Raw genomic sequence first — 26,307 nt, 5'->3', positions numbered from 1 at the left:
TGACCAAGTAGGAGGAAGGAACCATTTTTTTTTTTTTTTTTTTTGGTGCGAATATATTTGCGAAGGGATATCCTCATTTATGGAGAGTATGTATGCCGCCGCCTCTTTTTTTTTTTCTTAAAAAGCTTGTTATGTTAGCACGTTTTCCAGTTTGCTTTTTTTTGTTTCACTTTTAAGGTCACTTTAATGGTTCGTGCGTGTGAGTGTGAGTGTGAGTGTGAGTGCAAGCGTGAGTGTACGCAGGAGTGTACCTTACGTGCACGCGCGATGGTGAGCGCGCTGGTTTAGCCACCCGCACCTGCACATGTATATACACCCCCCCCTGCATGCCGCTGCTTGAAGAAAAGGGGAAGCAAGTGGGGGAGTCCAAAGGGCAATAAGACATTTTTGTTCCGCGCCTTTTTTTCCCTTTTCGCTCGCGAAAGGGAGATGGCTGAACAACGCTAGGTGGACGCCCTTGTGGATGCTTTTCCCCCCCACACTTGACCCCTCCCAAGTGAGCATTTCTTCAGTTCGTTGTGTACATCCCCGTTAGTCACGCGATAGTTGTGTATGCCGTGTATGCTTCGTATTCTACCTATGCTGCGTATTCTGCGTATTATGCGTGTGCCGAGCGCGCACCCGGGCTGGGAAGTGTAGACCTCGAGTCCACCCCGGCGGCGCCTTAGTCTTCACGTCTGAACAAATTGTACAGTCGACACACCATCAGAGGTTCGAGCAGCCAGCATTCTCACCCCATCCATCCCGCCTCTTCATAAACGCACAGCAGTGTAAGTCAAAATGAATAGGAACGAAGAAATCCTGTCCAAGGCAACGCCGGACTTTATATTCAAATTTTTTACAGAGCCCAGCTCAGAGGAAAGCATAGGCTGGTTAAACTCTCAAGTAACGTTAATATGTTTCAGCCAAATGAATGCTGGGGCCAATCAAATTTTTTTAAAAGTGATAGATGGAACGATCCCCCCGCAATACTACGCCATTGTGCATGTGGGGACAGAGGAAGCAAGCATGAGCAGTGCGCCCATCTCCTATGTAAAAAAATTAATAGCCATAGAAAATTTCTCTATCACAAATTACTATGGGAAGCTTTTCATATTAACAAAAAAACTTAGAGTGCTTATGAGTGTAGAATACTTTGACATTGAGGACCTCTTTCGGAGGTACCAGCTGCAGAGTATCTCCTACCTTCTGCTGAATGCGAAAGGGGAAAGCGCCTCTAAGGATGGGGGCTCCAGACCCGCCAGCGAATACAGCGCCGAAGGGAAAGCCAGGACCAGCAACGTTATTTCGCGCTATTCGAGTGAACACGGAAATGAGGGCAAAGCGAGGGAAGGCAATTATTACCCCCGCGGGGGGAGCGCAGGGGCGGGAGCAGGATCAGGAGCAGAATACAGTAGTAGTGCTATTCCTCCGGCTGGCTATTCCAAATTGAGTGAGCGCCCGGAAGGGGACCCCAGGGCTGACCACTACGACAGGTGCCAGCGTGCGTCAGGCGAAAATTTGACCAAGGAGTTAGTGGGCAAGAATGGCAGTGCTGCATATGGGGAGAGGCCTCCTTATGGGGAGCGACCCCCTCATGGGGAGCGGCCGCCGTATAGGGAGGCCCCGCAAAATTACCACCACGGCAGAGTGGCAGAAGATAAGGGGAGGGGGAAGCAATTCCCCGACAGGTCCAGTGACCCCCCCAGCGCGGCCAAGTTCGCGCAGGGCGAGAGTTTCTCCTGCCGCGACTACCCCCCGTACGGTGCAAGCGAATTGGAGAGGAACCCGCACGAGGCCGCATCTCTCTCGCACCCAAAGAACCCCGCGTCGCAGAGGGCGAGCCAGCCCTACAGCAAGCGGAACAACACCACGGCGTATGATCCGAACGGGGCGAGCACAGCGATTAGTGCAAGCAGTGTAAGCAGTGTAAGCGGCGCTTATGGAAAGGACCACTACAGCAGCGGTAAGAGCAGGACGCACCACATTGCAGGAGAACCGACCGACGGTAGAAGCGGAAGCATCGGCAGAAGCGGCAACGGTTACGAGCCCGGAGTGGGCCCCCCCATGGGCTCAAGCGTGTACAGAGAAGAACCCCCTCTGGGGGAAAGCATCAGTAGAAGCCACCCCAAGGCGCGCACGAGCAACTCGAACGCCTACATGTACGAGGGGGAAATGGAGGAGGGACCACCCGGGTTGGGAGCAGCCACCGCCGGGGAGTACAAGGGCCGGTATGGCCCCTCTGCGAATCACCCAGAGAGGGGCTCCCCAGAAGAGAGGAGCTATTACCAAAGCGGCAGGGGGAGCAGCAGCATGAGTAAAAACGCAAGTGGGGCGCGTGACTACTACGGCTACCCCCCACGTGATGCAGAAGAGGGTGACCACTGCAGGGGGGTGGACGATGAGGCGTACCACGGAAGGGTAGGGGCGCCATACGGGAATGGCATTGTGGGGGGAAGGAACGGTAGGAATTACAACGGAGAGGTGGCGAAGCTTAGTAGAAGCGAAGAGGCGATACATGATAGGTATGCCCCCCCTGAGGAGATGACCCCTGCTGAAGGCTACAATCACAGGGGGGGGAGAAATTACGGCCCACCCGGCGCACGAAGCGGAGGCAATGAGCGTAACGGCAGTGGGGACCGGGGCGGGGCGCAATCGAGCAAGAAGGCGAGAAGCGAAAGCATGGGGAGTCTGCAGGAGACGAAGGAGACGCTAAACGATATGGAGGAGTATCCCCCCGATAGGAGGAACGACACGAAGAGTATATTAAAAGAAAACACCTCCAGCAGGAACAGCAGGAAGTGCGCACCCTACCAGCAAAGCAGCAGCGCAGTTATAAAAATGAACGACGGGATATTGATGCAAATTAATAAGCTTTCCCAATATTCTTCCAAATGGATCATCAAGGCGAGGGTTCAGTCCAAGGACAACGTCAGGAGGTTCTACTCAGGTAACAAAGAAGGGAAGGTATTCAACATAGAACTGTGTGATGAGGATGGGGAGATAAAAGCAAACTTCTTCGGAAAGGCCGTCGACAGATGGTATGACTACCTCCAAGTGGGTAGGATCTATAAAATAAGCAAAGGAAATATAAAAGCAGCTAATAAAAAATTTAATACCCTAAAACATGACTGTGAGATTACCCTAGATGAAAATTCAATCATAGAATTGCTAGAAGAGAATGATAACATCCCCAAATTTATTTACAACTTTGCATCTATAGACACCATAAAGAATATGAACACGGGTTCGCTAGTAGATGTAATAGGAGTGGTGTTCAGCTTCCAAGAAACCATGCAGATATTGATTAAAAAAACGGGACAGTATAAAGAGAAGAGGGACCTCATTCTGATAGACGATAGCAACGAAACTATTAATGTAACTCTGTGGGGGGAGCATGCCTTGAAAGTTGAAGAAGACTGCCTCAGAGATAACAGCATCATCTGCTTTAAGTACTTAAAGGTTGGAGAGTGGCAGGGCAAAAAACTAGAGTCACACCCCAAAACCAAAATTGATGTAAACCCAGAAATTGACAGAGCCTACGTGCTACAAACCTGGTGGAGCAGCAACAAACAGAATCTTTACCACTCGGTGAATGTAAACACGAGTAGCTTCCACATAGAGTTGCAAAAAACGATTGAGGAAATTAAAAAGGATGTCAATTTGGCAAATGAAGATGCCTTGTCTGGAAAAGGAATCGTTTTTACAACCTTCGGCTTTATAGACCATATTTATAACTCCATCCCTGTGTACTCGGCTTGCCCAGATTGCAATAAAAAAATGATTACCAACGTCGTGGAGGAGGAAGAAGACGACATAAGCTCATCCCAAATGATGGACCAATCAATGTACTGCGCCAAGTGCAACAAGAATAACACCCCTGTGTATAACTACTCTATTAATCTTAAAATCACAGACAGCACGGACTCCTTGAGGGCCTCCGCCTTTGCGGGGTGCGCGCGTACCATCATGAATGGCCTCTCCGCCGACGAATTTATGGCCCTCAGGCAGGAGTACGTCACGCAGGAAAATATTGAAAATTTTGACCTCATTGAGAAGGCCAAGCTGAATGAGTTTTTTTTCCGCATCAAGGCCTACATGACTTCCCACATGGACGAGCTCAAGAAGAACTACACCATCATCGAGATCATCCCGCTCAACAAGCTGCTCGTGGACAACTGCAGGTATTTGGTCCGCGCCATCCGCGCCCTCACGGAGAAGCGGTGAAGAAGCGGCGAGGAAGCGCCGTCGAAGCGGTGGCGACGCGGTGGCGACGCGGCGGCGATGCGGCGTGGAAGCCAAAGTGCGACCCGTCGAAGACCCCCTTCCAACTGCGCCGCTGGAAGTGCCTCCCCCCAGGTAGCTGTACTCTACATGCAGAACTTCTCCCCGTGCATGCTCGCACGTCCTTCCCTTTTTTTTTTTTCCGGCCCCGTCTTTGTGTTATGTTAAACTTTCGCCAACGCATCCAATTCGCTTTTTTCCCCCCACCCCCGGCACGGCCATGTACATTTCCGCGCAGTGGTCACCCCGTGTGTATGATTTGGTTGGGAATAAGGGAAAAAAAAAAAAAAAAAAAAAAACAATAAAATGATAAAATAACAAAGTAGCAAAGTGGCAAAATGCAAAACAGAGGGACCTTTTCTTTAACACCTTTTTGTTTTGCCCCCACTACGCTGCTCTTCTTCGCGTTCTCCCTAATTTGATTTTTTTTTTTTTCCCTTAAACTCAAACTGATGAACACTTTGATTGCGTTCTCGACGTGCCACTCTACCGCTGAACGTGCATACTCGGCGGCAGGAATGGTCTCCGTTTGGCAAAAGCAAACTGGCGGTGTTGCTTGAGGAGCGGCTTACCCTGTGGGGAAGTGGAAGGAGTGGGCTGCCCTCCTATGGGAGGACCAGGTAGAACGGCCTCTACGCGCTAAGCATACGTTTAGCACTTCGCAAGGGGGAGAAATGCCTATATAGTTGAGTAGCGTCTGCCCAAGCGGGGCAACCGAAAGGGAAAAATATCAGCAGCATATCCGCTTACCGCCTACCCACACCAGTGCACGTTCGGCATGCACTGCTAGCAAGTCTGTGTAGGTAGGGGCGGGGGCACTCCCCGTTGCGGGCCCTCCAAAGAACGGTTCGAACGACCCCGCTGCAAGTTGCATGGGGGGAAAAACAATACCGTGTTGTGCGTAGCCCACCGCGAGTGATCAGTTTAGGCCAGGAGAACAACGCGCGTGGGTTAAGTGATAACAAATGTGGTTCGCCAAGTGGCCAAAAAATTACATACACGGAAATGCAACACGTGGGAGCACGAAAAAAAATTTGTTGACCGAGAGGGAGGCCTAATCTGTACGCAGAACGGGGGGAACAAATCGGAGAGAGAAGTGGGGAGCGGCGAAAGAGCGGCAACGGTGCGCAGAACGAACGAGGAGAAACTCACCAACCTGTGCAACTGCCAAAGAGCATTCCCACTTTCGCGGAAAAGAAGAGTGAGCTGAAGAGGGCCTGAATTGTGGCTCCTCCTGAGAAGCTCCTCTAGAGTGCCCACTTTGCCACCCCCCCTCCAAGATGCTCGACTACGTGAAGAGGTACATCTTCCTCGAACTGCTGCTAATTCTGCGGGTGGTGAATTACTACGTCCCGTTAGACAATCGGTTGAATATCGCGGTGGTACTTTACCTGACCCTTTTGGGGCTCGTTTATTTGGCCTTCAAGTTTAGGTACCGCGGGGGTAGCGGGTCGGGCGGCGTGAGTTGGGCCTTCGCCGGCAGGCACGTGTGCATCGTGGGTAAGCTCGCGCGGGTTAGCGGCGCTATGGGAGCGTGTCCAGCATGGGCGCCTCACTCGGCACGCGTTTACCATACATTCACCGTATGTTCACCACCCGTTCGTTACACTAAAACGTCTTGCCCCCCCTCTCAGGCGGGTCCGAAGGCCTGGGCCTCTCGCTGGCCAAGCGAATCATTCGCGAGAAGCCGCACACCCTAACCATCATGTCGAGGAACGCCGCCAAGCTACGCACAGCGAAGGTGGTTTTACTGCAGGAGCTGAGTTTGCAGAGGTCCCCCCAGGAGCTCCACATAAACATAATTCAGTGCGACATCGGTATGAAGGAGTCCATCAACGAGGCTTTTCAAAACGTCCGAACGAATAGCAGTATGGGTAAAGAAAAGGACCCAGGGGGAGACAAATCAAAGGGAAGTAGTACCCATAGGAAGAATCATCCCATAGACACTCAACAAGCGACAGACCAACCGCCCAACGATGTGGATGTCCTCATCTGCAATGCTGCCTATGTATGTACAGAAGAAAATAGCAAACTGCAAATGTACGATTTGCTATACACAGTAAACACGAACATTCATGGCAACATTGACGTCATCTCGAGAGTCATTGCCAATATGAAGAAGAAAAGAAAAGGATTCATTTTGTTTATAAATTCTGAAGGAGCTCTTTATCCCGTTTATGGGTACTCATATTATTTAATGAGCAAAACGGCTATGTGGACGTACACGTATATTTTGGACCAGGAGTTAAAACATTATGATGTTCATTTTGCAAATGCCTTTCTCCCATCAGTTCAAACTCCTGGGTATGTTCAGGAGAATTTAAAAAAACCGTTTATCACCAAACGGATTGAGGACTTAACCAGCACGGTTGATTCTGACTACGCCGCTGATAAAGTAGTTTGCAAAATTAAAAAGGGGAGGAAATTCATAACGCTAGATTTTAATGGCTTCATGCTGTCCGTTTTGCATAGCGGGTATAGGAATCCGGAGTCCTATTTTGATTACTTAATTTGCGTGTCGTTTTGTGGCGTCTTCGTGTTTGTGTCCTCCCTTTATAAGCTCTACATCGAGCATATCATCCGAAGGAACGTCTTCCACCCCCCCTCAATTTGACTGCCCATTTGGGGTCACCTGCACAGATATATTTGTCGTGCGTTTGTTAATGCTTTTATTTTTTTTTCCCCACCAGGGTATATGTAACCACGTGGCTCATTTATTTTCCCCTGTGAAGGCACCCGCATGGTGCGTTCCACACGAATGGCTGCACTTCTCCATGTGGACGTTTCTCACGCCGCTATGCTAACTCCGCATTGGGAGGGTTCCCTTTTAAAAGGGGGGCTGCTTTTCCGTTTGTTACTTCAAAGGGTTTTTTTTAAAGCAGTGCGAATGGGCAAGTATATGGCAGGGTTGTGACGCGCAGGCAAATGCAGACATACGCCTTCATGCGCATGCGACTGCGCGTATGCACATATAAACGCATGCACGCCGCGAACTCGCGCAACGGTGCTGCGTTTCAGGGGGAGAGGGTTAAAAACAAAAATGGGGGAAGAAGGCTGCCAAGGAAGGCCAGGGGAAAAACCCTAACTTTTGGGCCTCAACCTGTCTGATATCCATTTCTTGGCGCAGGAAAAGGTGGAGGAGGAATTCCCCCCTCTGGCGTCCGTCCCACTTGGGTGGTACGAATCGGCTGGCTGTTCACTCCCCTTGGTGGTATTATCGGGGGGGGCTCCTACACCGGGGGAGTTTACCCTATTCGCTGCGTCGTCCATTTTATAGGAGGAACTACCTGCGTTTTTCGTGCTCATATTGGTACTGCTCGAGTGCCTTGCGGAGCCGTCCTCCCTGGAGTGCGCCGTATGAACGCTATTGTGCAACCGTGTGTCTTTGTTCACCTCTGCGGGGGCCTCTCCCCGGTGGGCTTCTCCCCTGTTTGCTTCTCCACCCTGCCTCGTCGATTTCGGGGGGGGCGGCGGAATGGGCACGTTGGAGTCGCTCTTGCCCTCCCAGTTGCTGCCGTTGCTCTTTTTTTTCTGCGCAATGGGTGGCGGTTCGGGGATGTGATTCCCCGCGCCCTTGGCGGCTCCGGCTTCACGGGAGGTGCGTACACCGGCGCGGCTGTCCCGGTTGTCACCGCTTCCGCCACCCCCGCCGCTGTTACCGCTGTTACCGCCACTACCCTGGCTGGCCCTCTCCGCGGAGTCGTCCCGGCCCTGGTTCATCTCAATCCGATTGAACTCCTCAATCAACTCGACCTGCCGGGGCGTCAACCTGTCTGGGATCTTCAAACTAAATTTTACTATCAAGTCCCCATTGGTATGCGAGTCTACCTTACAAGGGCCTTTTCCTTTAAGAACTCTCTCCGAGCTGGGATACGTTTTGGGCCTGATGAGGAGGTCCATATCTCCATTAAGCGTGGGGACCTTGATGACCCCTCCGAGAAGGCACTGCTTCATGGTTAAAGGGACCTCCACATGAATATTGTCATCGACCCATTTGAAGATCTTATGAGGTTCGATGTTAATAGTAACAAATAGGTGCCCGTTTTTCCCTCCTCTATAACCTGAGTGCCCCTGATTTGGGATCCTCATTTGCATTCCCTTTTTAATTCCCGGGGGGATATCTAGGGTAATATTTTTGGTTTGAAATTTCACCCCGCTTCCAGAGCACTCCTTACACGGGTTGTTAATAATTTGCCCATTTCCTGAGCAGTTTCTGCAAGGGACTCCAATAATGATGGGCCCCCTCTCGATCCTTTGAATCCCCGAGCCGTTACACACTTTACAAATCGTTAAGTTCGTCCCCGGTTTTTTTCCCGAGCCGTTACAGCTGCCACATGACACTTTGACGTTTAAACGGATGTTTTTTTCGCACCCTTTTATGGCCTCCATAAACTTGAGGGTAATTTCCGTTTGGATATCTTCTCCCCTGGTGGAGGACGTGGTCTTCCCCCCAGCCATGTTGCTAAACATTTCTGCAAAATCGGTGAACATGAAGGAGGCATCTCCAAACCCGGAAAAGGCTCCTTCAAAGTTAGAGGCAGATCCGGAGGAGCCATGTCCATCGTAATTCATTTCATCTGTCATTCCTGTTTTGTCGTAAAATTCTTTTTTCTTCGGGTCAGACAGAAGCTCATATGCTGCTGTTATGGAGGCCATTTTTTGCTTCGCGTCTGGGGAGGGGTTTATATCTGGGTGATACTTCTTGGCCAGCAAGCGGAACTGCTTCTTAATTTCATTCGTCGTGGCGTTTCGGGATAGGCCCAGCACGCTGTAGGGGTCCTGGTTCAACCACCTCCTCGAGGTGCTTATGTTCCTCCTGGCGAGGGGCCACGGGAGGGCCCCGCTCCCGGTGCCACCGCTCCCAGTGCCGCCACTCCCAGTGCCGCCACTCCCAGTGCCGCTTCTCCCGATGTTACTACTGTTGATGCCGCTGCCTATACCACCCCTGAGCGCCTGCGTGAATATGGTCCTCTCGAGCAGCAACTTCTCGTTCCACGCCTTCCGCAGGATGCGCAGCGGGGCTACCATCTTGGTGTCATGTCAGGGGGGCGAAATGGCGCCGGTGTGACGCCAATACGATAGCGGGGGCAACCTGCCGGGGATCCCCCAAACGTGTGTGCTGCAAATGACGCGGCGTGGCCACTGCTATACCTTTGCACTCGCACCAGCCAAAGCGACACTCCCACGAAGAGTTCAGCAGAATGTGGTGAGGGCACTACTACACGGGGGGAGGGAGCCCTCCAAAACGGAAGCCCCAAATGTGCCAACTCGTTTCAACTGAATGAGCTGCTACAGCGCGGGACCCACCGATGTGCTAGCCTGCGAGCAGCGGGGGGATTTTCCTTTCACCTCCATAAAATGGGGGAAAAACACATACTCGGGAAAAAATGGCTACCAAATGTTGAGGGGCACAAAGGGGATGTCGCGGGGGTTCCCAAGAGATGCGGATCGGCAATCCATTTCTTCGCGGAAGCCCCGGCAAAAGGGGAAAGCAGAAAGGGGAAAGCAGAAAGGGGAAGGCAAAGCGGACCAAGCCGAAAGGAGGCCATCCCCATATGACGAAATATAACCATACGCAACTCACCAAATGGGAAAAAAAAAAAAAAAAAAGAAAAAAAAAGAAGAAAAAAAGAAGAAAAAAAAACATGTTTCCCCTCTGCCGCGTACCTATCGCCTATGTACACTCCTCGCACCACCCGCATGGCGTTTAACCGTGCCCTACACCATTTTGTACTTGGCGTGGTACCGTAAACCCAGTGGAAGATGCACAAAAAAAAGGAACAGAGCCACACTTCGCTCCTATGCAATATACTTGGGGCGATAACTTCTTACCGGTAGATGCTTGCCGGGTGGAGGACACTCTCTTTAACGTATGAAGCGCTAAATATTCCAGCGCATGCGTATCGTTTCTACGTTTTGCTTTTGTTTGCCTATTTTGCTTGCGTCATTCTACAAATGGGGGAACCATTCCTCGTCCTGCCAGCTAGCCAACCGAACCCACGCTGTACAATACCCGTTTGGTGTCAAAGTGGTGAGGCGCAAGAGGGGGAAGAAAGAAGGTAACGAGTTCCTCAGTTGGTGAGGCGGGGCGGATCTTCATCCGAGGAGTAAAACCATCAAACCATCAAACCAACTTTGGCTGAGCCAGTTCAGCGTTACATCTTCCACCCCAAAGGAGGAAAACGCCGTATGTTAGTGGGTACTTTGCTGTGTTGGTTCGCGTGTGCTTAAGCCTGCAAATTATACTGTAACCTTCCACACTCTTTTAAAGTTAACCTAAAGGGGTATACAAAGAGGGAATTCTACGGATGAGCTCCCCATAATCATTCGCCTTTCCACTGCGCCATTTTATTATATTTTATTTTATTTTGTGAGAAGCTCCCTTGCGAAGTGAGCGTCCTCTTCCTTGTCGCTCCCCCCTTCCCTCCATTTGTACAAGCAAATCATCTGCGCAGATCTCCGCATATCTCCTCAAATCTGTGGGGGCCGCTCAAACCGGCAACTTCGAGCGACACCTCCAAACGTGCGCCCGATGGGAGACAGCCGCATGGAGGTCCTGCCAGCTGGGTTCTCCGACTTTCGGGACCGGGCCTACTGGAACAGCTTCTTTCAATTTTTCGACAAGAAGAACTTCGAGTGGTATGGGAACTACGGGGATGTGCGGCACATCGTCTACCGGTGCATACGGGGGCGGCTGGGCTATCTCGCCGGGGGGAGCCATCCAGGTAGCCAACTAGATAGCCAACCAGATGGCCAACCGGACGGCCAACCGGATAGCCAACCGGACGGCCAACCGGACGACCAGCCCGTTAGCAAAAACTGCCTGCTGATCAACCTGGGGTGCGGGAACTCCCACCTGAGCCACGAACTCTTCCAAGACGGCTTCCGTAACATCGTAAATATAGACTACTCAGATGTGGTGATCAAAAAAATGAAGAAAAAGTTCGGAGAGAAAATGCAGTTCCTAAATATAGACCTGAGCAACGCTAAGCAGTTTGACCGTGCCCTAGCCAAGTTAGAAGAAGAGGCACAGGAGAAAAGGGTAGATTATAAAATCTTTTTCGACAAAGCGTTCCTAGATGCATATATATCGTGCGATCAAAATGAGGAGGAGATCTGCAGAAGGAATGCCGAGAGTTACTTCTCCCTTGTCTTTAAGCATTTGAAAAAGGGGGACCTATTCCTTGTTATCACTCTCGCCCAGTATTATATAATTAAGGAGGTGGTTCGTAACGTGTACAGGGAGCAAATCATGTTGGAGGTTTTCCCCTTTCTTATAAAACAAAACACAAGCGAATTTAAGTACCACCCCTTCGTATTTGCCTTCTATCGAACCGATAAAGGGGGGAAAAAATTCGAGGCAAAAATGGTTAACCCAGAAATGGGGACTAGCCATGTCATTTCGTTGTGGAAATTACCCAGTGAAATTAACGAAACGAGGGGGAATTTAAATCTTCATATTTTTAAAAAAGGGAAGAGAACTGTTCTAGACATTTATAATAAGAAGCTCAATAGGTGTGACTACAACGTGGTCGTCTACGACTCGTTCACCGAGAGAGCCACTTACAACACCGTCGTTGTGGTTGTCCCGTTTGGCTACGAGTTTCACTCGCTCTACCGCACACCGGAGGGGAACGAGGAGTTGGCTTCCAAGGCCCGGACCAGGCGGCTCCTCCTGGTGATGCGGTCGAACTTTCTGGCCCCCCCCAGCCAGGTAAGCGGCAAAGAGGGAAGCGGTAAAGGGGGAAGCGGCAACAGTAAACTCCCCCCAAACCAACTTCTTCCCAACCAACTTCTTCCCAACCAACTTCTTCCCAACCAACTTCTTGAGAACCAACTTCTTGACAACCAACTGCTCCACAGCGAGCACTCGGTGGACGTCCTGCTGGAGTGCATCAAAAATGAGCTGAAAAACATTTTGAACGAGGTGGCCCTCCCCGATTCGGGCAACTTCCCCATCATGGTGCTAAACGAAAGCGTCAAGAACTGCAGAGTGGTTGCCCACAGGAAGTCTCCCTACGCGTCCGGCATCATCATCCGGGACGTCCTCGTGACGGAGGAGTTCCTGGCGGAGCATTTCGACTCGGACGGGGGGGGGAGCGGCAGAGAGGAGAGCGGCAAAGAGGGAAGCGGCAAAGAGGGGGGAAGCCAACCGCAGAGCCAGCACCCCGTGGAGGAAACCCTGCGAGCCCTCCTGCAGAACCAACAGGAGAGGCGCGCCTACTTTGAAGAGAAAAAAATTTACAAACGGCAAATGATATTTTCGTACGACCCGCTGACGGTGCAGTCCGAGCTGGTGTACACCCTGGGGGGGGAAAAGAAAGGGACAAAGAAGAAGAAAAATGGCCAAGTGGTGAGCAAACCGGGGGGTGAAGCCATAAGCCAAGTGGTGAGCAAAGCGGCGGGTGAAGCGGTGGGCCAACCGCTGTGCCCCGCGGGGGAGAGCCCCCACTTCGAGTACGTCGAATCGGCGAGCCAGTACCACATAAGCTTCTGCTGCAGCCTCTTCTTCCTAATAAATGACAGCCACAAGGAGGCCCCTCCCTCTTTCAACATCCTCATTTTGGGCGGAGGCACCAACGTCTTCTCGAACATACTCAAGTCCATTTTTGCAGATTTCCACCTGCACATAGACGTCGTCGAAATTGACGAGACGGTAAAATCTTTTTGCGCCCTTTTCTGTGATGAACAGGTGGAGCAAAATCAAAAGCACCAAACGAATTATATTATTAACGATTCGCAAGATTATGTGAAGAATTATGGTAACTCTCAATTTTACGACGCAATTTTTCTGGACATTAACAATGCGCAAAATTCGTATGTCGAAATGGATGGGTACAAAGTGTACGTCACTTGTCCGCAGATACAATTTTTGGATAAAGTCAACGTTCGGGATGTTAAGCGTCTTTTGAAGAGCAATGGGATGCTTATCATTAACGTGTTGACGCGGGATGGCACTGCGAGGAAACATATTCGCCGCTTCTTCCAGACGTTGTTCGCCTCCGTCATTAGCATCCCCTCCGCGAATAAGGTGAGCACTCGTAAGGGTGATGGCATGCGGAGAGATAAACGTGTGGACGTTGCACAAAGAGGCGCATGTTGGCATTCCCCTCGTATGCATAAGCGCGTTTACTTACCTGTGTGCCCACATGTGGAACGTCCCTTTTTATGCGATACACACTCTTCTACCCCCTCAGGAAATTAACGAAGTTTTGATTTGCAGCTTGGAGGATATAACCCCTGAGAGGGTTTCCGCCTTCCAGGGGAGCCTCCTCGGAATGGTACGCCCTTCGAGAAGCATCGCCGTTTGCGGAGCCCCTCTCCCTTTAGGCGGCCCCCACCAGTGGCACCAGCAAACACGCATAGAAGCATATGATCACACGCGCCTACAGGCATATGATCACACGCGTACCCACTTGCCTACAATCATATGATCACACGCGTACCCACTTCCCACCTCCTCCCCTCGCAGATTCGAGCAAACTACAACCGGTGGTTCCTAAATTTCGACTTGAAGAACATCCTCAACAATGTCAGCGTTTTGTAAAGCGAGGGCAGCGTGACGAAGCGGCGCGCTGCGCGTACGTGTGTCTTCTGCTAGACGGAGTTGCGTATGGCCATGTTTATCGCCCGCATCGCCAACCCGTTTGAAGAACAGAGGAGCGACCTTTTGCACCGTTTTGCAGCGCTTCCTACCCCTTGTGGTCCTTTTCGCCATCCACGTGGACTCCCTTCCCCCCCGAATGGTGGAAACACTCCGCGGTGGGCTTCTTACAAGTTACTATTGAGGGCATACGCCAAGGAGGTGGAAAAAGGAGGGACCCCCATTGGGGGCTTCTTCACATAAAAAGGATTAACTGCAGACGCGATGTGCGCGCATGCATATAGCAGTAGCAGATGACAAATGTTTTAAAAGTTACAAACATGTGGAAGAATTTGCAAAGGGCTCAGTGATGCAGCGCACCCCGCATTAGGAGAGTGTCTCACGGAGCACTCGGGAGAACCCCTCCCCCCTCTCATGTTCCACAAAAGGGGGAAAATAAAAATGAAACTACGAATGCACATCACGCGAAAGGGGTTGAGATGATGTGCGCCAACCGAGTGGTGAAAGAAGAACGTAAAAAAAGAAGAAGAGGAGGAAGAAGATGAGGAAGCAATGTTTAGTGCCCCCCCAACGTGATATACGCCATACACGCGCTACCCGCGCTAAACGCGCTGAACGCGGCACCACCGCCCCCTGCACTACTGCTCCGTGACGAATATTTTTTTCTTCTCCGGGAGGGGCAGCTGGTGGGGGTCCCTGGAGTGCTTGACTCTGTTACCCTCGCGGCGCTTCCTGGCCTCCAGCATCACCTTCTTTTTGTCTGACATACTTTTGATGAGCGCAGGCACATGGTGGTGGTCCCTGATGCGCCTGATCTCCTTCATCGACGAGTACTTCTCCTTCAGCTTGTTTCGGTAGTTAATGGCTTGCTTCTCCTTGTTTGATAAGACCCCAGATGGCTCATGGGCACAGGATTTCCAAATGCGAATACACATGTCTGAGCTTCCGGTGTAGACGTACTTGGTGTCTAAGCTAAACTTGCAGCAGAGGACATGTTGCATTCTCTTCGTGTGGTAAACATCATAGCTCCTAGATTCGTCACTATGAAACAATCTAACTGTCTTGTCGTATGAGCAAGCAACGAATTTGTTCCCAATGGGAGAGTAATCCACATCTAGCACGGCATTTACAAACCCCTTGTGCACAAGAGTAGCTGTTTTTAAGTGCCTCATGTCAAAGGTGTAAAGATTCGAGTCTTCATTTGCCACGACAAGTTGTTTTGGATTCATATTATTCCAGCTTAGAGCGTTACATCTGTATTTTAAAAAAATTTTTTTGATGGGCGTCTTGGCTCTAATATCAGCCAGCCCTATAGAATTATCCGAAAGGGTTAACCCCACTAGGTTCCTCTGGGCGTAATTAAACTTCACATAATAAATGTACTCGCTGTTGTAATCGAAGCTAGCTATGGCATTGTTCCTGTAGTAGTCCCAGACGTCTAGGTGTTGGCTGCCTGATATGATTAGGGGCTCCGAGAAATGCTTGTCGATGCTGTTGGGCACGCTTTTGCAGACGTAGATTTTTTTGGGCGTCACTTCGTCGGACAGGAGGTTCAGCCTCTGCATGTTCTGGCTGGCCACAAGTGCTCCCTCCCCCCGGGAAGGTTGAGAGGCGGGAAAGCGGTTCGCGGGAAAGCGGTTCGCGTCGAAACTGTTCGAGCCAATGCCCCCGTCAGCGGCCAAGCTGCTGGCATCCTCGTGGCCGCCCACCCCACTACCCCTCTCGATAACCCACTGCTTAATATACTTGTCGTCGCCGCAACTGAAGAGGAACTTCTCATCGTGGCTGACGCACAGCCCCCTCACGAACCCCTCGTGGGCCTTCACCTTTTTAATTAACGTTTTATTGAGCACATTCCAAATGTTAATGAAGCCATTACAACTCCCGCTGTACAGGTCCGTTAGCGACCTGTTTGACACGCAGAGGGATCGGACTGAATCGTCGTGTCCATCCAAGCATTTTACCAGCGGCTTGGCAAATATTTTATCTATTTTCGTTGCATTTAGGGCCCTTTTATATTCTATTTCCCTTTGGAAGAGGTGGATGTTTGGGTCCACGCTTCTGCTATGCTTGTAGGTGGAGGCCCCCGGGTTGTTTTTGTACTCCTCCGGGTTCCTGTGCAGGATCTTCACCTCCATGCTGCGTTGGGGGGGCGGCTCCTCCGCGATACTTCGGGGTGAACCGTTGGGGGGGCGGCTCTTGCGCGATACTCCTAGGTAAACCGATTTGCGCTCTCCCCCGACTGTTCTGCTGAGCAGTTTTCCTTTTATTCGTCCCTTTGGGGGCTACCCCAGTCCCTGTTTCTCCTCCGCGTGGTGATCCAATTATGGGAAAAAAAAAGGGGCGCGTTTCCTCCGCTATCTCCTTAGCTTACGTTGTGCCAAGTGAACAACCGCAACTGTGATGCGTTCTCGCCTTTACTAAGAGGATGCCTCGGTTGGTGGCCTCCTTGCGGGGAAGTTTCTCTTCGGTTGAACCTTATAAGTTGGTTTGGTTTGTTCGCGCGACGTCGGCGTTGCGATTTTGCTGCGATGTGAACATAGCTAGGTATTATTTATGTATATTTTTTTATTTTATTTTATTATTTTTTTTTTTTTTTATTTTTTTTTTTGCGAAGTGCCGCTCAACCTTTTGACGCGAATTTTTTTTTTTTTTTTTTCCCCTAAATTGACTGCCCCACATTTTGGAGAACCCAGAGCGGAAATTCCAATTCGTTGAAAGATTCTTCCGAAGGGGGGGAAGCAGCGAAGGGGAGAGGCGATTGTGCTGCATAACAAAGTACGCGGCCCCGCGGATCACTTGCCGCACCACCCGATAGCTGAGCTGAATTGTTTGAAGGCCATAAAACGTGGTGCCCCCCAATGCCAATTCGTAAGTAAACGCTGGGGGGGGCCGCTTTCGTTTATCCCTGCCAAACTGCGCCCCCCCTGTGTGCTCCCAAAAGGGGGAAAGCGGCTCACTGAAGGAGGACCCGCCCAAAGGAGAGTATACACTTATATGAAGGGCAAGCAAAATGGTAAGTTCCCGTCCAACATTGGTACAGCTCTGCGAACACCCTTACAGTGCTGCAAACATATCTCTTTAGTTGGTGCCCTGGAGAAAAACACCCCTTCCAGGGTGACCCTTTGCTGCGTGCGAAAGGATAACGCTGCTTCGCCTATCGGATGGCGGCAATGCTACGCGTATGTGGAGGCGAAGCCTACGTCTCGTCTCCTCTGCTTGGCTATTTCTTCCCCCCCCCCTTTTTGCAGGCAACCCTGGCGGACACATTTCTGCAGGACCTGGAAGACCTCGAGTTTGAGGAAGAAAGTAGCTTTGCCAACTTTGGCACAGAAAAGAAGGAAGGTGGGCAAGGAGAAGCTGAAAAGGGCAGCCACGTGGAGGAGGCCAAGTTCCAGGAGGGGGACTACGAAGAGATTGTTGATGCGATTGAGGAGTTCCTAAACGAAAAGATAAAAAAAAAGGAGAGGAAGGTATCTGAGTTGCTCTACGATGAGGACTTCCTCAAGATGATGAGCAGCATCAGGGACTACGTGATGGAGGAGGAGGGGAGCGGCGAGGATGGCGAAGCTGACGAAGCTGACGAAGACGGTGGAGTAACCCGTCGGGCCAAGAAGCGAAGGAGAAACGGGGAGGCACCTGGAGGAGGCATAGACGCGGATGAGCTGGGGGAGGACGCCGCTTCCCCCAACGCCACCCCCTCCAAGAAGGCCGACGAAGTGCTGATCGAGAAGTGCATCGAGCTGATCATCCAAATCGACACGGAGATCCTAAACATCCACAAGTACGTGAGGGACATTTACTCGACGAAATTCCCGGAGCTGGACTCCATAGTGTATACCCCCCTGGAGTACATCAGCGTGGTGAGTAAAATAAAAAACGAAAGCGATTTGAAAAGCATTGATTTTTCGGACATTTTGCCGAACACCACTGTTATGGCTATCACCGTCGCGTCTAGTATGACCACAGGGATAAACCTATCTGACCACTCGCTGAAGAACTGCCTCTCCTTCTGCAATGAAGCGCTGGAATTAAACGAAAACAGACGAATGATTTTGCTGTACTTAGAGAGCAAGATGTTTCTGCTCGCCCCCAACTTGACCATGCTGCTAGGCAGTGCACTAACAGCTCGCCTGATTAGCTCCGTGGGGTCTTTAAAAAATCTCTCCATCACATCATCTCAAAATCTTATAGTGGTAGGCAGCTCGAAGAAATCCGTGCTTGGGCTCAGCAACGTGCGGAAGACCTTCGGCATAGGAATTCTAAGTACCTCCGAAATTGTGCAGAGCGTCCCTGATGCGTTTAAAAAGAAGGCAATCAGTTTGCTAGCTGGCAAGTGTAGCCTAGCATCCCGAGTGGACTACTTTAAGAAGTACTCCGAGGGACAATACGGGTTGCTGCTGCGAGAGAACCTAATAAACCATTTGATAAAATTGCAAGAGCCACCTCCAATGAAGCAGAAGAAAATCCTACCCATGCCGGATGAAAAGAGGAAGCGAAAAAGAGGAGGCAAACGCTATAGGAAGTTAAAAGAAAAAACGGAAATCACAGAGTTGAGGAAGCAAATTAATAGGTTGCCATTTGGGCCCGAGTCAAATGAAGATTTCTACACCTTCACCGATCAAAATGCAGCTTTGCTAAACTCAAATATTACCAAGTTGAAATACCAGTCTAAGCAGAAGGTGAATACTGTGGGCAGGAAAAAGAACCTCGCCGTGCACTCCAGCGGGGCAACTGGGGGGCTGTCGTCCTCCCTGATCTTCACCCCCCTGCAGGGCATCGAGCTCTTCAACCCCTCCGTCGCCAACCCCCGGGCCGACCCCCTCGAGAACAAGTACTTCTCCAGCAAGGCCCAGTTCCGCAAGGTGTAGCGGGGTAGCGGTGCAGCGGCGGGGTAGCACCGTAACGGTGTAGCTGCTTAACGGCGTGAGGGGTACGCCGGTGGGGGTGCACCCTCCCGGACCTTATCCCCCGCTTCGTTGGAGCGCTGCTTATTCGCAGTTCGCCCCATCTGTGAGGTACCAACTTTGCACTTTTCACTTGGCCGCTTGCACTTTGCCGTTTGCCATTTACTTTTTTTTTCTGTTTCGCGCCCAGCGCACTGCGCGCTTTTATTTTAAGCGGCATTTTTTCCCTTTTTTTTTAAAAATGCGCCAAAAAAAACACAAATCCACGTGAGTGTACCAATCCGGTTGCCTCAAAACGCACCTCCATGTGAGTATACCAGTCGTGTTGCCCCAAAACGCACCAAAGTGAAGAGATGCCGGGCGGTACGTTCGGACGAATGTGTGGGCTCGCCGCGAAAGGGAAGCAGTTTGAGGTTGGGCAGCTGCCGAGGCGGGTGCGGTGAAGCAGGCCCACTTGTAGGCTAGGAAAGCGGCCACCCTGCGTGTGAACGAGCATGTGCATGTTAATGCTCATGTTCATCTGTATCCCCATCTTCACCCTCATCTCCATGCTAGTGTGTTTTTTTTTTCTCTGTTGGGGGAGAGCAACTGGGCTCGGCCGCGCCTAGCCGTGCGCTCCACATGCGCGTGACCGACGAGTGCCCCCTCCACACACACGCACAGGAACACGAACGCGTACACTCCATTCTGCCTAAAGATGGTCGAACCGGGCACCTGCTGGATCTACCCCTGACATGGACCGCGCGGGATGGCCACCTCGCTGCTAAGCTATTTTGGAGAGCCAACTCGGTAACAAATTGGACGAAGGGGAAAAAAAAAAAAAAAAAAAAAAAAAAAAAATATATATATATATAAAAATATATAAAGATGGGACTGCTCCTTCTGGCCTACCTCCTCGCGTCCCTCACAGAGAGCAGAAAAAATGATATCCTTTACGGTGACATCATTTCGTTTAACAATCTAAACGACGAGAAGAACCTGCGCTATTACGGGTCTGGCTCGCCGGACAAGTGCTACTGGTGGTACTTCCTCAGCGAAGACTTCTTCGAGATCGTCTATTTGGGGGGGGACGAGCCGGCCAAGAGGCGGAAAGGGGGGAAGGCGGAAAAGGGAGGGGCAGGACCGAAAGAGAAACCGACGGGAGTGGAAAAAGGGGATGAAGTGGCCGGGAAAGGCGGGGTAGACAGAAGAGATCCCCCTGGAAGGAGCATCACCATCACGAGCGACGACATATGCGCAAGTGAAATTCTCATCCTGTTAAATAAAAAAAAGGCTGCGTGCAAATCTGTTTCTTCCTTCTTCGTGCGAGTGAACAGCCAAGGAGAGGAGAAGAAGTACATCGCCGTGGAGTACCTTGTCAGTAGCCAAATCTACATGGTCAGCAGCGGCATCGTCATGTATAAAAATCAAAATGAGAGCAAAAATTTGTATATCATTTCGGACAGTGGGAAGAAGATAAGCATCTTAGAAACTAGCCATTTTAACCTATTCTTCGATGAGAGGTACTTGCAGCATGCACACGTTAAACATGGGAGGGGAGAGTTAGAACTGCAGCTGAGGACGAAGGGGAAGGTGGGCAAGACGAGGGTTATCATAGCGCTTCCGAACAAATGTAAGCCCCTCTTTTTCGTCGTCACTGTGTTTGTGTACGAGTGGCTCTCCTTGTTGCCTCACGGGGTAGACTTCCCGGAAGGGGCCCTCGTGCGGCTCATCCTCAGGAGGGAGCGTCCCCCAGCAGGGAAGAACAACCATACTGACTATGAAAGTGGTAATGTACATGACGATGCCAAATATAGCGATGGTGACCGCTTCTCCTGCACAGCCCTCACCAAGAGACACGTCCTGCGTGCGTCTCCCCTCCGCAGAAGAGTAACAATCTCCTCGCTGCTAAGCAAACATGTGGAGGGAAGACACCCCATAAGGCGAAGTACCAGTGTGAGGCTAACCAACTGCATAAGGAAAAACTACGTGGAGATTTCCCCAAATGGGTACCAAATTCAGCAGAGCCGAAGCTACGACATCGTGTCCGAGGAAGTGCTAAAAATTAAGGAGGGCACCAGTGGGAGGAGCCTACACATAATTGTCAAAAATTTGCACAGCGGGCAAGTTTTCTCCTCCCGTGTGAACATCCATAGGGTGGCGAAGAGCAAGCTCGCCTGTTTCGGCTTCATCGGGGGGGAACCCCCGGGGAGTGGTACCCCCAATAGGGGCGCGGTTGAAGGCGAAATTGAGATGATCAGGGCCCACTTCTTCTACAGAGAGCACTACTACGTGGATAACCTACATGTGGAGTCCTTCTTCCAGCCGAATGCACAAGCGGGGCAAACGGACGGAGGGGAAAAGCTCACCCTCCGCAGGAAGTACCTCTGCCTCATGCAGCTCTACGGAGAGGGAGGCGCGAAGCTGCACGGCGTGTACACAAGCGGGGACGTCAAACTGACCGTCTCCTCCAAAAGCCACAAGTTAAGCGTCCTCCCTCTGCACTTCTTTCCCGAGTATGGGGCTTACTACTTCATGCCGATACGCAAAGGGGGGGAAGTTTCTCTCGAGATGACCTACAGGGGGGACTACGCCTCCAGAAAGGACCTGTTCATATCCGCGCCGGTAAAGTGCCACGTGAAGGGGGGGGCCCTCTCTATGTCCACTCTGTTTGTGCTCCCCGGCGAGACGATACGTTATCAGTGCACCGGGGGGGGGAGTACAGCCAATAGGCAACCCGGCAGTAGGCACCCCCCCAATAAGCGCACCCTCAAGCTGTACAACTGGGGGGGCAACCTAGACGCCCACGCGGACGAAACGAAGTTGCACATATCTGTGAGGAAGCCCCCACCAGGGGGGAGCACCCCCCCCCAGGGGAATAGCCACAGAAGGAGGCACACCAAAGGCACCCCACCCAGCGGTAAAAACAGATTCGATATAATATGCCTGCTAATTTGTGACGATCCCCATTTGAATAATTGCTTCCTGAGCACTGTGTATGTGGGAGACCGGGTAGTGCATCTCTCCGCTATTGCCCAGAAGAGTATCCTCGAGGAGAACGAAGTTACTAATGTGTATATATTCATGCGCCTGGGTTGGATGACAATGAAGGCGCAGCGTGCAGGTGGAATGGCCCTACTGAAGAGGGGCCAAAATGGGCGCTTCAAACGGAGGGAAGCTTTACAGGGGGGGACACCCATCAGCAGCTGCTTTGACGTAGTACGTCACCACATGAAGATAAAGCATGACAGGAACTACCTGGAAGTTGTAAAAAAACATGCGGGCTTTCTCAAATTGGAAGGCGCTTACCAAAACGCATGTGCGTATTACCAATTGAGAGGGAAAAGGGAGAAGAGGAAGATCCCACTCCGCATGGAATACACACAGGAGAGGAGCGTAGACACACAAATGACTTTTGGAGTGTTTAAAAAAGTTAAAGGCATTATCTGCCACGATTTTGTGTGTAGCAAATTTGTGAAGTTTGGGCAGATGGCCCATCTGATTGTGTACGACGGGTTTGCAGTCACCCCACACAGGGTTAGCATATCCTCCGAGGGTACTTTCCCCGAGTTGACTCTTAAACGAAATCGATTCCTCAACGAGAGGAGGGGCCTTCCCGCAGCTGCACCCCTCTTCAGCAGGCTGTTCCTTGGGGAGAAGTTTCAAAGTGAATTCTACCTGAGTGAGCAGCGCATGGGTATTGCCCCACACAGGAATATTTTTACTGGAGAGCTTTTTCACGAAAATGCGAAGGAGCAATACATCCCCGTGTGGAGGTTATACAATAGACGTCTGTTCGAATACGACTTTAGGCCCAAATGGGGAGTCCCCCCACGAGGAAGACGATCAAAGGGAAGTCCTTTCCACAGAGAGGGAACACCTCACTCCGTTTTTCCCCCCGCCAAGGGGCACTCTCCGCCACTCCCATATGAACCCTTCTTCCCCATCAAGCAGTACTACACTATACGATGCGATAGGGGGGAAAAAAAACACGTGACGTTAAACATCCTAGTAAAGATGAAAACGTGGGGGATTGGAACCCCCCAAGTTGTGACGGAGAACCATTTGCCCGTCCATTTCAAGTACCCCTCGTCCATCCAAGTGACCATTTTTAGCAAATATGTGCAGAAGCTCCAAATGGTGGAGGGCTCAAAATTGACGCTTTACAAAAATGTGGACTACTACATGAAGGCCTTCCTCGTGGACGAAGATGAAAATGTGATTCTCACCAACGAGCCGTTTCGCTACACTTTGGAGGAAGACCCTTCTTCAGGGGACCTCCTCAAAATGTGCCTAAAGGGGAAGTCCAGCAACTTCCAAATGACAAAGGAGAAAAGAAAAAATTTGATTAAGACGAACAGTAAAATTTTGATAAACTGCAGTGACGAAGGGGTTGAGAAGGATGATATGGGTGGACCCCCAAACGGGATGAACCCCTTTGCAGCCTGCTCAGCTGGGAAATTTCTCCTAACAGTGGAGTATTCCTCCCGTGATGGTGAAGGCGGAGCCATTTCACACCACTTTCAAAAATATGTGTTTCTTCACTTTTGCGAAAGAATGCGCATCTGGTATGAGGACCATTTGGTTTTGTTTTTCTCTCCGCATGTGTATTACTCACTGCCCATCTGTACATCGGTGGACAGCGGTGGGTGTCCCCTGCACGCGCTGAGATACTCCGTCAGGGGGACCAACCGGATCAGCGTGCTGCCGCCCCCCGAGGGGGAGAAGCTGCGCGGGGGGAGCGACCATCACGATGTTGGCGGCCATCACAATGTTAGTGGCCACCACGTGAAAAGAACCAAACCAAGGGCGACCATCGTAGATTTGGAGCGCCCCAAGTCCCCCCCGGAGAAATGCACCCGCGTGTACGTCAACTCGTCGTTCCAGGCAAACGCAATTCTGACGATACAAAACATGTTGGTGCACGAAATGGATCACCTTGAGATTCGTTTCTCATTTTCCAAATTGGCGAGGGTAGAGGTATCCCTGCTCGCTCGAAATGCAGAAGGGGGGGACCAAATGGCAGTTCCCATGAGGGTCCAATTTTTTGACAAGTATAATAGAAAGGTCAGTATGCTCCCCACGCAGGAGCTGCAGGTGAAGCTGACCTACGATTATAACAAGCGGGTAGAGATGACCCCCCTGAGTTGGTCTCCAGAGGGGTGGAATGAGCAAGCGGACCAGCTACAAACGCCACAACGCAGCACAACGGAAAAAGCTACCGCCGTATCGACGGACATGTTCTTCCAGCTGCGCAGCTCACATGAAGGCAAATACTACATACAAGTGGAAGTGAAGTATAAGCTGGCCAACAGACTCATCTCCATTTGGTCAAACATGACGCGTCTAATTGTGTATTCAAGGGGGGTTTCACTTTACGGGGGAGGAAACTCCATTTTGATACACTCCTATCAGCAGACCGTGGAAATCCCCGTCCAGCTATGCCACCCGCTCATACATAAAGTTGTGTGCCTTTCAAAAAATGAAAAACTAGTGGCGGTGGAGGGAGTGTTCAAGTTGCCTGGGGAGAAGTGCATCCACGTATGCTCCATCAAATCAGGCAGCTCTGTGGGAAAAACGGCACTTCACGTTTTCCCCATTTTTGAAAGTTACTACACCGTTTTCAGCCAACAAAAGGGAAGGGCAAATTTAAAAAACATCCAAAAGTTGGAAGCGGACTTTCACGACGTGGAAAAGTATTATCATCACTATGTGGAGCATCGCAGGGGAAGCAAAAAATGCCACATCACGGATGCACACACTTGCGAAGAAGTGGAAGAGGAGAAAAAATTGCGAAAGTTTTTTTTTCTCAAATTTGACGTGACGGTTGATTATGTACGATCCATGAGGCTGTTTGCAGAGGACACCATTCGGTTGGTTCCCAATGAGGAGGTAGAGACCTTCGCCAGGTTTTATGGCGGAGGGGGGGACGCGCGCCCGTTCCTCTCGCTGGACTTTCGCCTGATTTACGAGCGCACAGCGGAGTTGTTCCAGGTGGAGTATTTTGTCAACGATGGGAGCGTCCTGCTGGGGGGGGGCGAGCGTGACGGTAAGGCGGCACGCCAATCACTTCAATCACGCCAATCGCATGGCCAACCGGATGGACCCCCCCCCGCGAGACGCACAATCGTCACCGATTTAAGGGTCTCCCCCGATGCGTTCCTTTCCATCGTGGCGCGCAGCGAAGGGCGCTTCTTCCTGTACGCGAATTTTACCAAATATAGTGGCAGCTCCCACCAGGGAGAAGTCATCCACTCCCAGGTGTATAACTTAGTTGTTCAGCGACGTGAGACACAGCGAATAGCTCTGCCAGTCGTGCACCTCAGCAGTAGCGGCGTTTACAAATTCGATCGAAGCTTTCACTGCCTGGCAATTCTGGCGCACTGGACTTATGAGCAGCGCCTCCCCCTATCAGCAGGAAAAAACGTGCGCACGGAAAGGAGGGCCATCACACATAATGCTCATTACAGGAACGGACATGAAAATATTTACAAAAAATTTCTCGTCAACATAACGGAGATTTCCTCTCTGAAGGTGTTCAACTATTGCGGCAAATTTATCCCCTTGAATGTGGTTCAGTACCTGTCCATCCGTTTGTATAGTGTAAATATGGAGAGAGTGCTTCCCCCCCTGAATGGCCAGCTGTACGTACACGTGTCGCACCCCACCGTGTTAACGGTCAGGACGCTTGGCCCCAATCACCTGTTTGTGGTGCCGCACAGGATGGGCTGCTCCTTCGTCCTCGTCCGCTTCGAGTTGCACCCGGGGGGTCACCCCGCAAAAGGTCCGCTAAATAATGGGCGAACTAATCCGAGAGCTGATTTACCCCCTCAAGCGGGTGGCCAACCCTCCCCAACGACGAAAATGCACTTGTGCGTCACAAAGCGGGTGCCAACAAAATACTTTCGGCGAAGAAAAAATTGCTACTACCTCAACAGGGTGTACAAACTGCTCGGTCGTTACTCGCACCGGTTTTTCGAGCAGCCCTACCTGTGTGTGGATTCTGTCTCGAGGGAGGAAGCCAAGGTGGACCAAGTCAGCAGTGGTCTACTAAGCAAGTCCAATTTTAATCGCGCCTATAAACATGATGACGCTATTTACATGGTAAACGAATTCGAAGACCTTTTCCAGCCCCCTACGGGGCACCTCTCGGTCATTAATGACCACTGCTCGGGGCTGAAGCTATGAGTTCCCTCCCCGTCGCGCTGAGCGGGCTTACTCGTTCGTTCATTTATTCTTTTATTTTTTTTTGTTCCCGTTTGTTATGTGTCTGCCCCCCCGCGCGACCCCCATTTTTTCGTATTTTTTGCGTTTCATTTGTTGTTCCTTCCGATGTGCCTCCCAACAATGGGGGGTGGCTGTTCCTCCTCACAATGGAGATGGCTATACCCCCTTCGCATAGGAACCCTTTTAATGCCTACTTCGTGAGAAGGTGCCATTTGGCGGTTCCTCCAAGTGGTCATTTTCAGCATTACTCCGATCGGAGCAATAGTATGGGGGGTGAAAGCGCGGTAGGGAAAACCCTGTGGTGCAGGATTCCCACCGGGTTGGAGC

General features: G+C 51.1%; 7 protein-coding genes across 7 annotated transcripts, besides 6 other annotated features; 5 read left to right on the top strand and 2 right to left on the bottom strand.

The window, feature by feature from the left end:
• Window positions 1-53: 53 nt before the first annotated feature.
• Window positions 54-73: a microsatellite.
• A 396-nt stretch (window positions 74-469) lies between these two features.
• On the top strand, window positions 470-4,206 carry PVX_000765 (replication factor a protein, putative; the record flags this gene model as incomplete). The annotated part of the gene is made up of 1 exon (XM_024731199.1): window positions 470-4,206. The coding sequence occupies exon 1, from the start codon at window positions 781-783 to the stop codon at window positions 4,204-4,206; it is 3,426 nt and encodes a 1,141-aa protein (XP_024586951.1). The 5' UTR covers window positions 470-780.
• A 362-nt stretch (window positions 4,207-4,568) lies between these two features.
• Window positions 4,569-4,599: a microsatellite.
• A 944-nt stretch (window positions 4,600-5,543) lies between these two features.
• PVX_000770 (hypothetical protein, conserved) lies at window positions 5,544-7,055 on the top strand (the record flags this gene model as incomplete). The annotated part of the gene is made up of 2 exons (XM_024731198.1): window positions 5,544-5,763; window positions 5,898-7,055. The coding sequence occupies 2 exons, from the start codon at window positions 5,544-5,546 to the stop codon at window positions 6,875-6,877; spliced, it is 1,200 nt and encodes a 399-aa protein (XP_024586952.1). The 3' UTR covers window positions 6,878-7,055.
• A 289-nt stretch (window positions 7,056-7,344) lies between these two features.
• PVX_000775 (chaperone DNAJ protein, putative) lies at window positions 7,345-9,291 on the bottom strand (the record flags this gene model as incomplete). The annotated part of the gene is made up of 1 exon (XM_024731197.1): window positions 7,345-9,291. The coding sequence occupies one exon, from the start codon at window positions 9,289-9,291 to the stop codon at window positions 7,345-7,347; it is 1,947 nt and encodes a 648-aa protein (XP_024586953.1).
• Window positions 9,292-9,884: 593 nt separating this feature from the next.
• Window positions 9,885-9,936: a microsatellite.
• A 701-nt stretch (window positions 9,937-10,637) lies between these two features.
• Window positions 10,638-10,662: a microsatellite.
• Window positions 10,663-10,810: 148 nt separating this feature from the next.
• PVX_000780 (hypothetical protein, conserved) lies at window positions 10,811-13,810 on the top strand (the record flags this gene model as incomplete). The annotated part of the gene is made up of 3 exons (XM_024731196.1): window positions 10,811-13,294; window positions 13,461-13,544; window positions 13,736-13,810. 3 exons carry the CDS (start codon window positions 10,811-10,813, stop codon window positions 13,808-13,810), a joined length of 2,643 nt encoding a protein of 880 aa, XP_024586954.1.
• A 282-nt stretch (window positions 13,811-14,092) lies between these two features.
• On the bottom strand, window positions 14,093-16,005 carry PVX_000785 (ribosomal processing protein, putative; the record flags this gene model as incomplete). Its single annotated transcript, XM_024731195.1, has 1 exon — window positions 14,093-16,005. One exon carries the CDS (start codon window positions 16,003-16,005, stop codon window positions 14,506-14,508), a length of 1,500 nt encoding a protein of 499 aa, XP_024586955.1. The 3' UTR covers window positions 14,093-14,505.
• Window positions 16,006-16,459: 454 nt separating this feature from the next.
• Window positions 16,460-16,507: a microsatellite.
• A 33-nt stretch (window positions 16,508-16,540) lies between these two features.
• On the top strand, window positions 16,541-18,738 carry PVX_000790 (pre-mrna splicing factor, putative; the record flags this gene model as incomplete). Its single annotated transcript, XM_024731194.1, has 2 exons — window positions 16,541-16,883; window positions 17,119-18,738. The coding sequence occupies exons 1-2, from the start codon at window positions 16,881-16,883 to the stop codon at window positions 18,736-18,738; spliced, it is 1,623 nt and encodes a 540-aa protein (XP_024586956.1). The 5' UTR covers window positions 16,541-16,880.
• An 875-nt stretch (window positions 18,739-19,613) lies between these two features.
• Window positions 19,614-19,643: a microsatellite.
• Window positions 19,642-25,941, top strand: PVX_000795 (hypothetical protein, conserved; the record flags this gene model as incomplete). Its single annotated transcript, XM_024731193.1, has 1 exon — window positions 19,642-25,941. The coding sequence occupies one exon, from the start codon at window positions 19,642-19,644 to the stop codon at window positions 25,939-25,941; it is 6,300 nt and encodes a 2,099-aa protein (XP_024586957.1).
• Window positions 25,942-26,307: the final 366 nt, after the last annotated feature.

The sequence above is a fragment of the Plasmodium vivax genome, chromosome 3 (assembly GCF_000002415.2).
Source record: "Plasmodium vivax chromosome 3, whole genome shotgun sequence".
Lineage (NCBI taxonomy): Eukaryota > Apicomplexa > Aconoidasida > Haemosporida > Plasmodiidae > Plasmodium > Plasmodium vivax.
The sequence above is the reverse complement of the archived record's forward strand: the minus strand, read 5'-3'. Positions and strand labels throughout refer to the sequence as shown.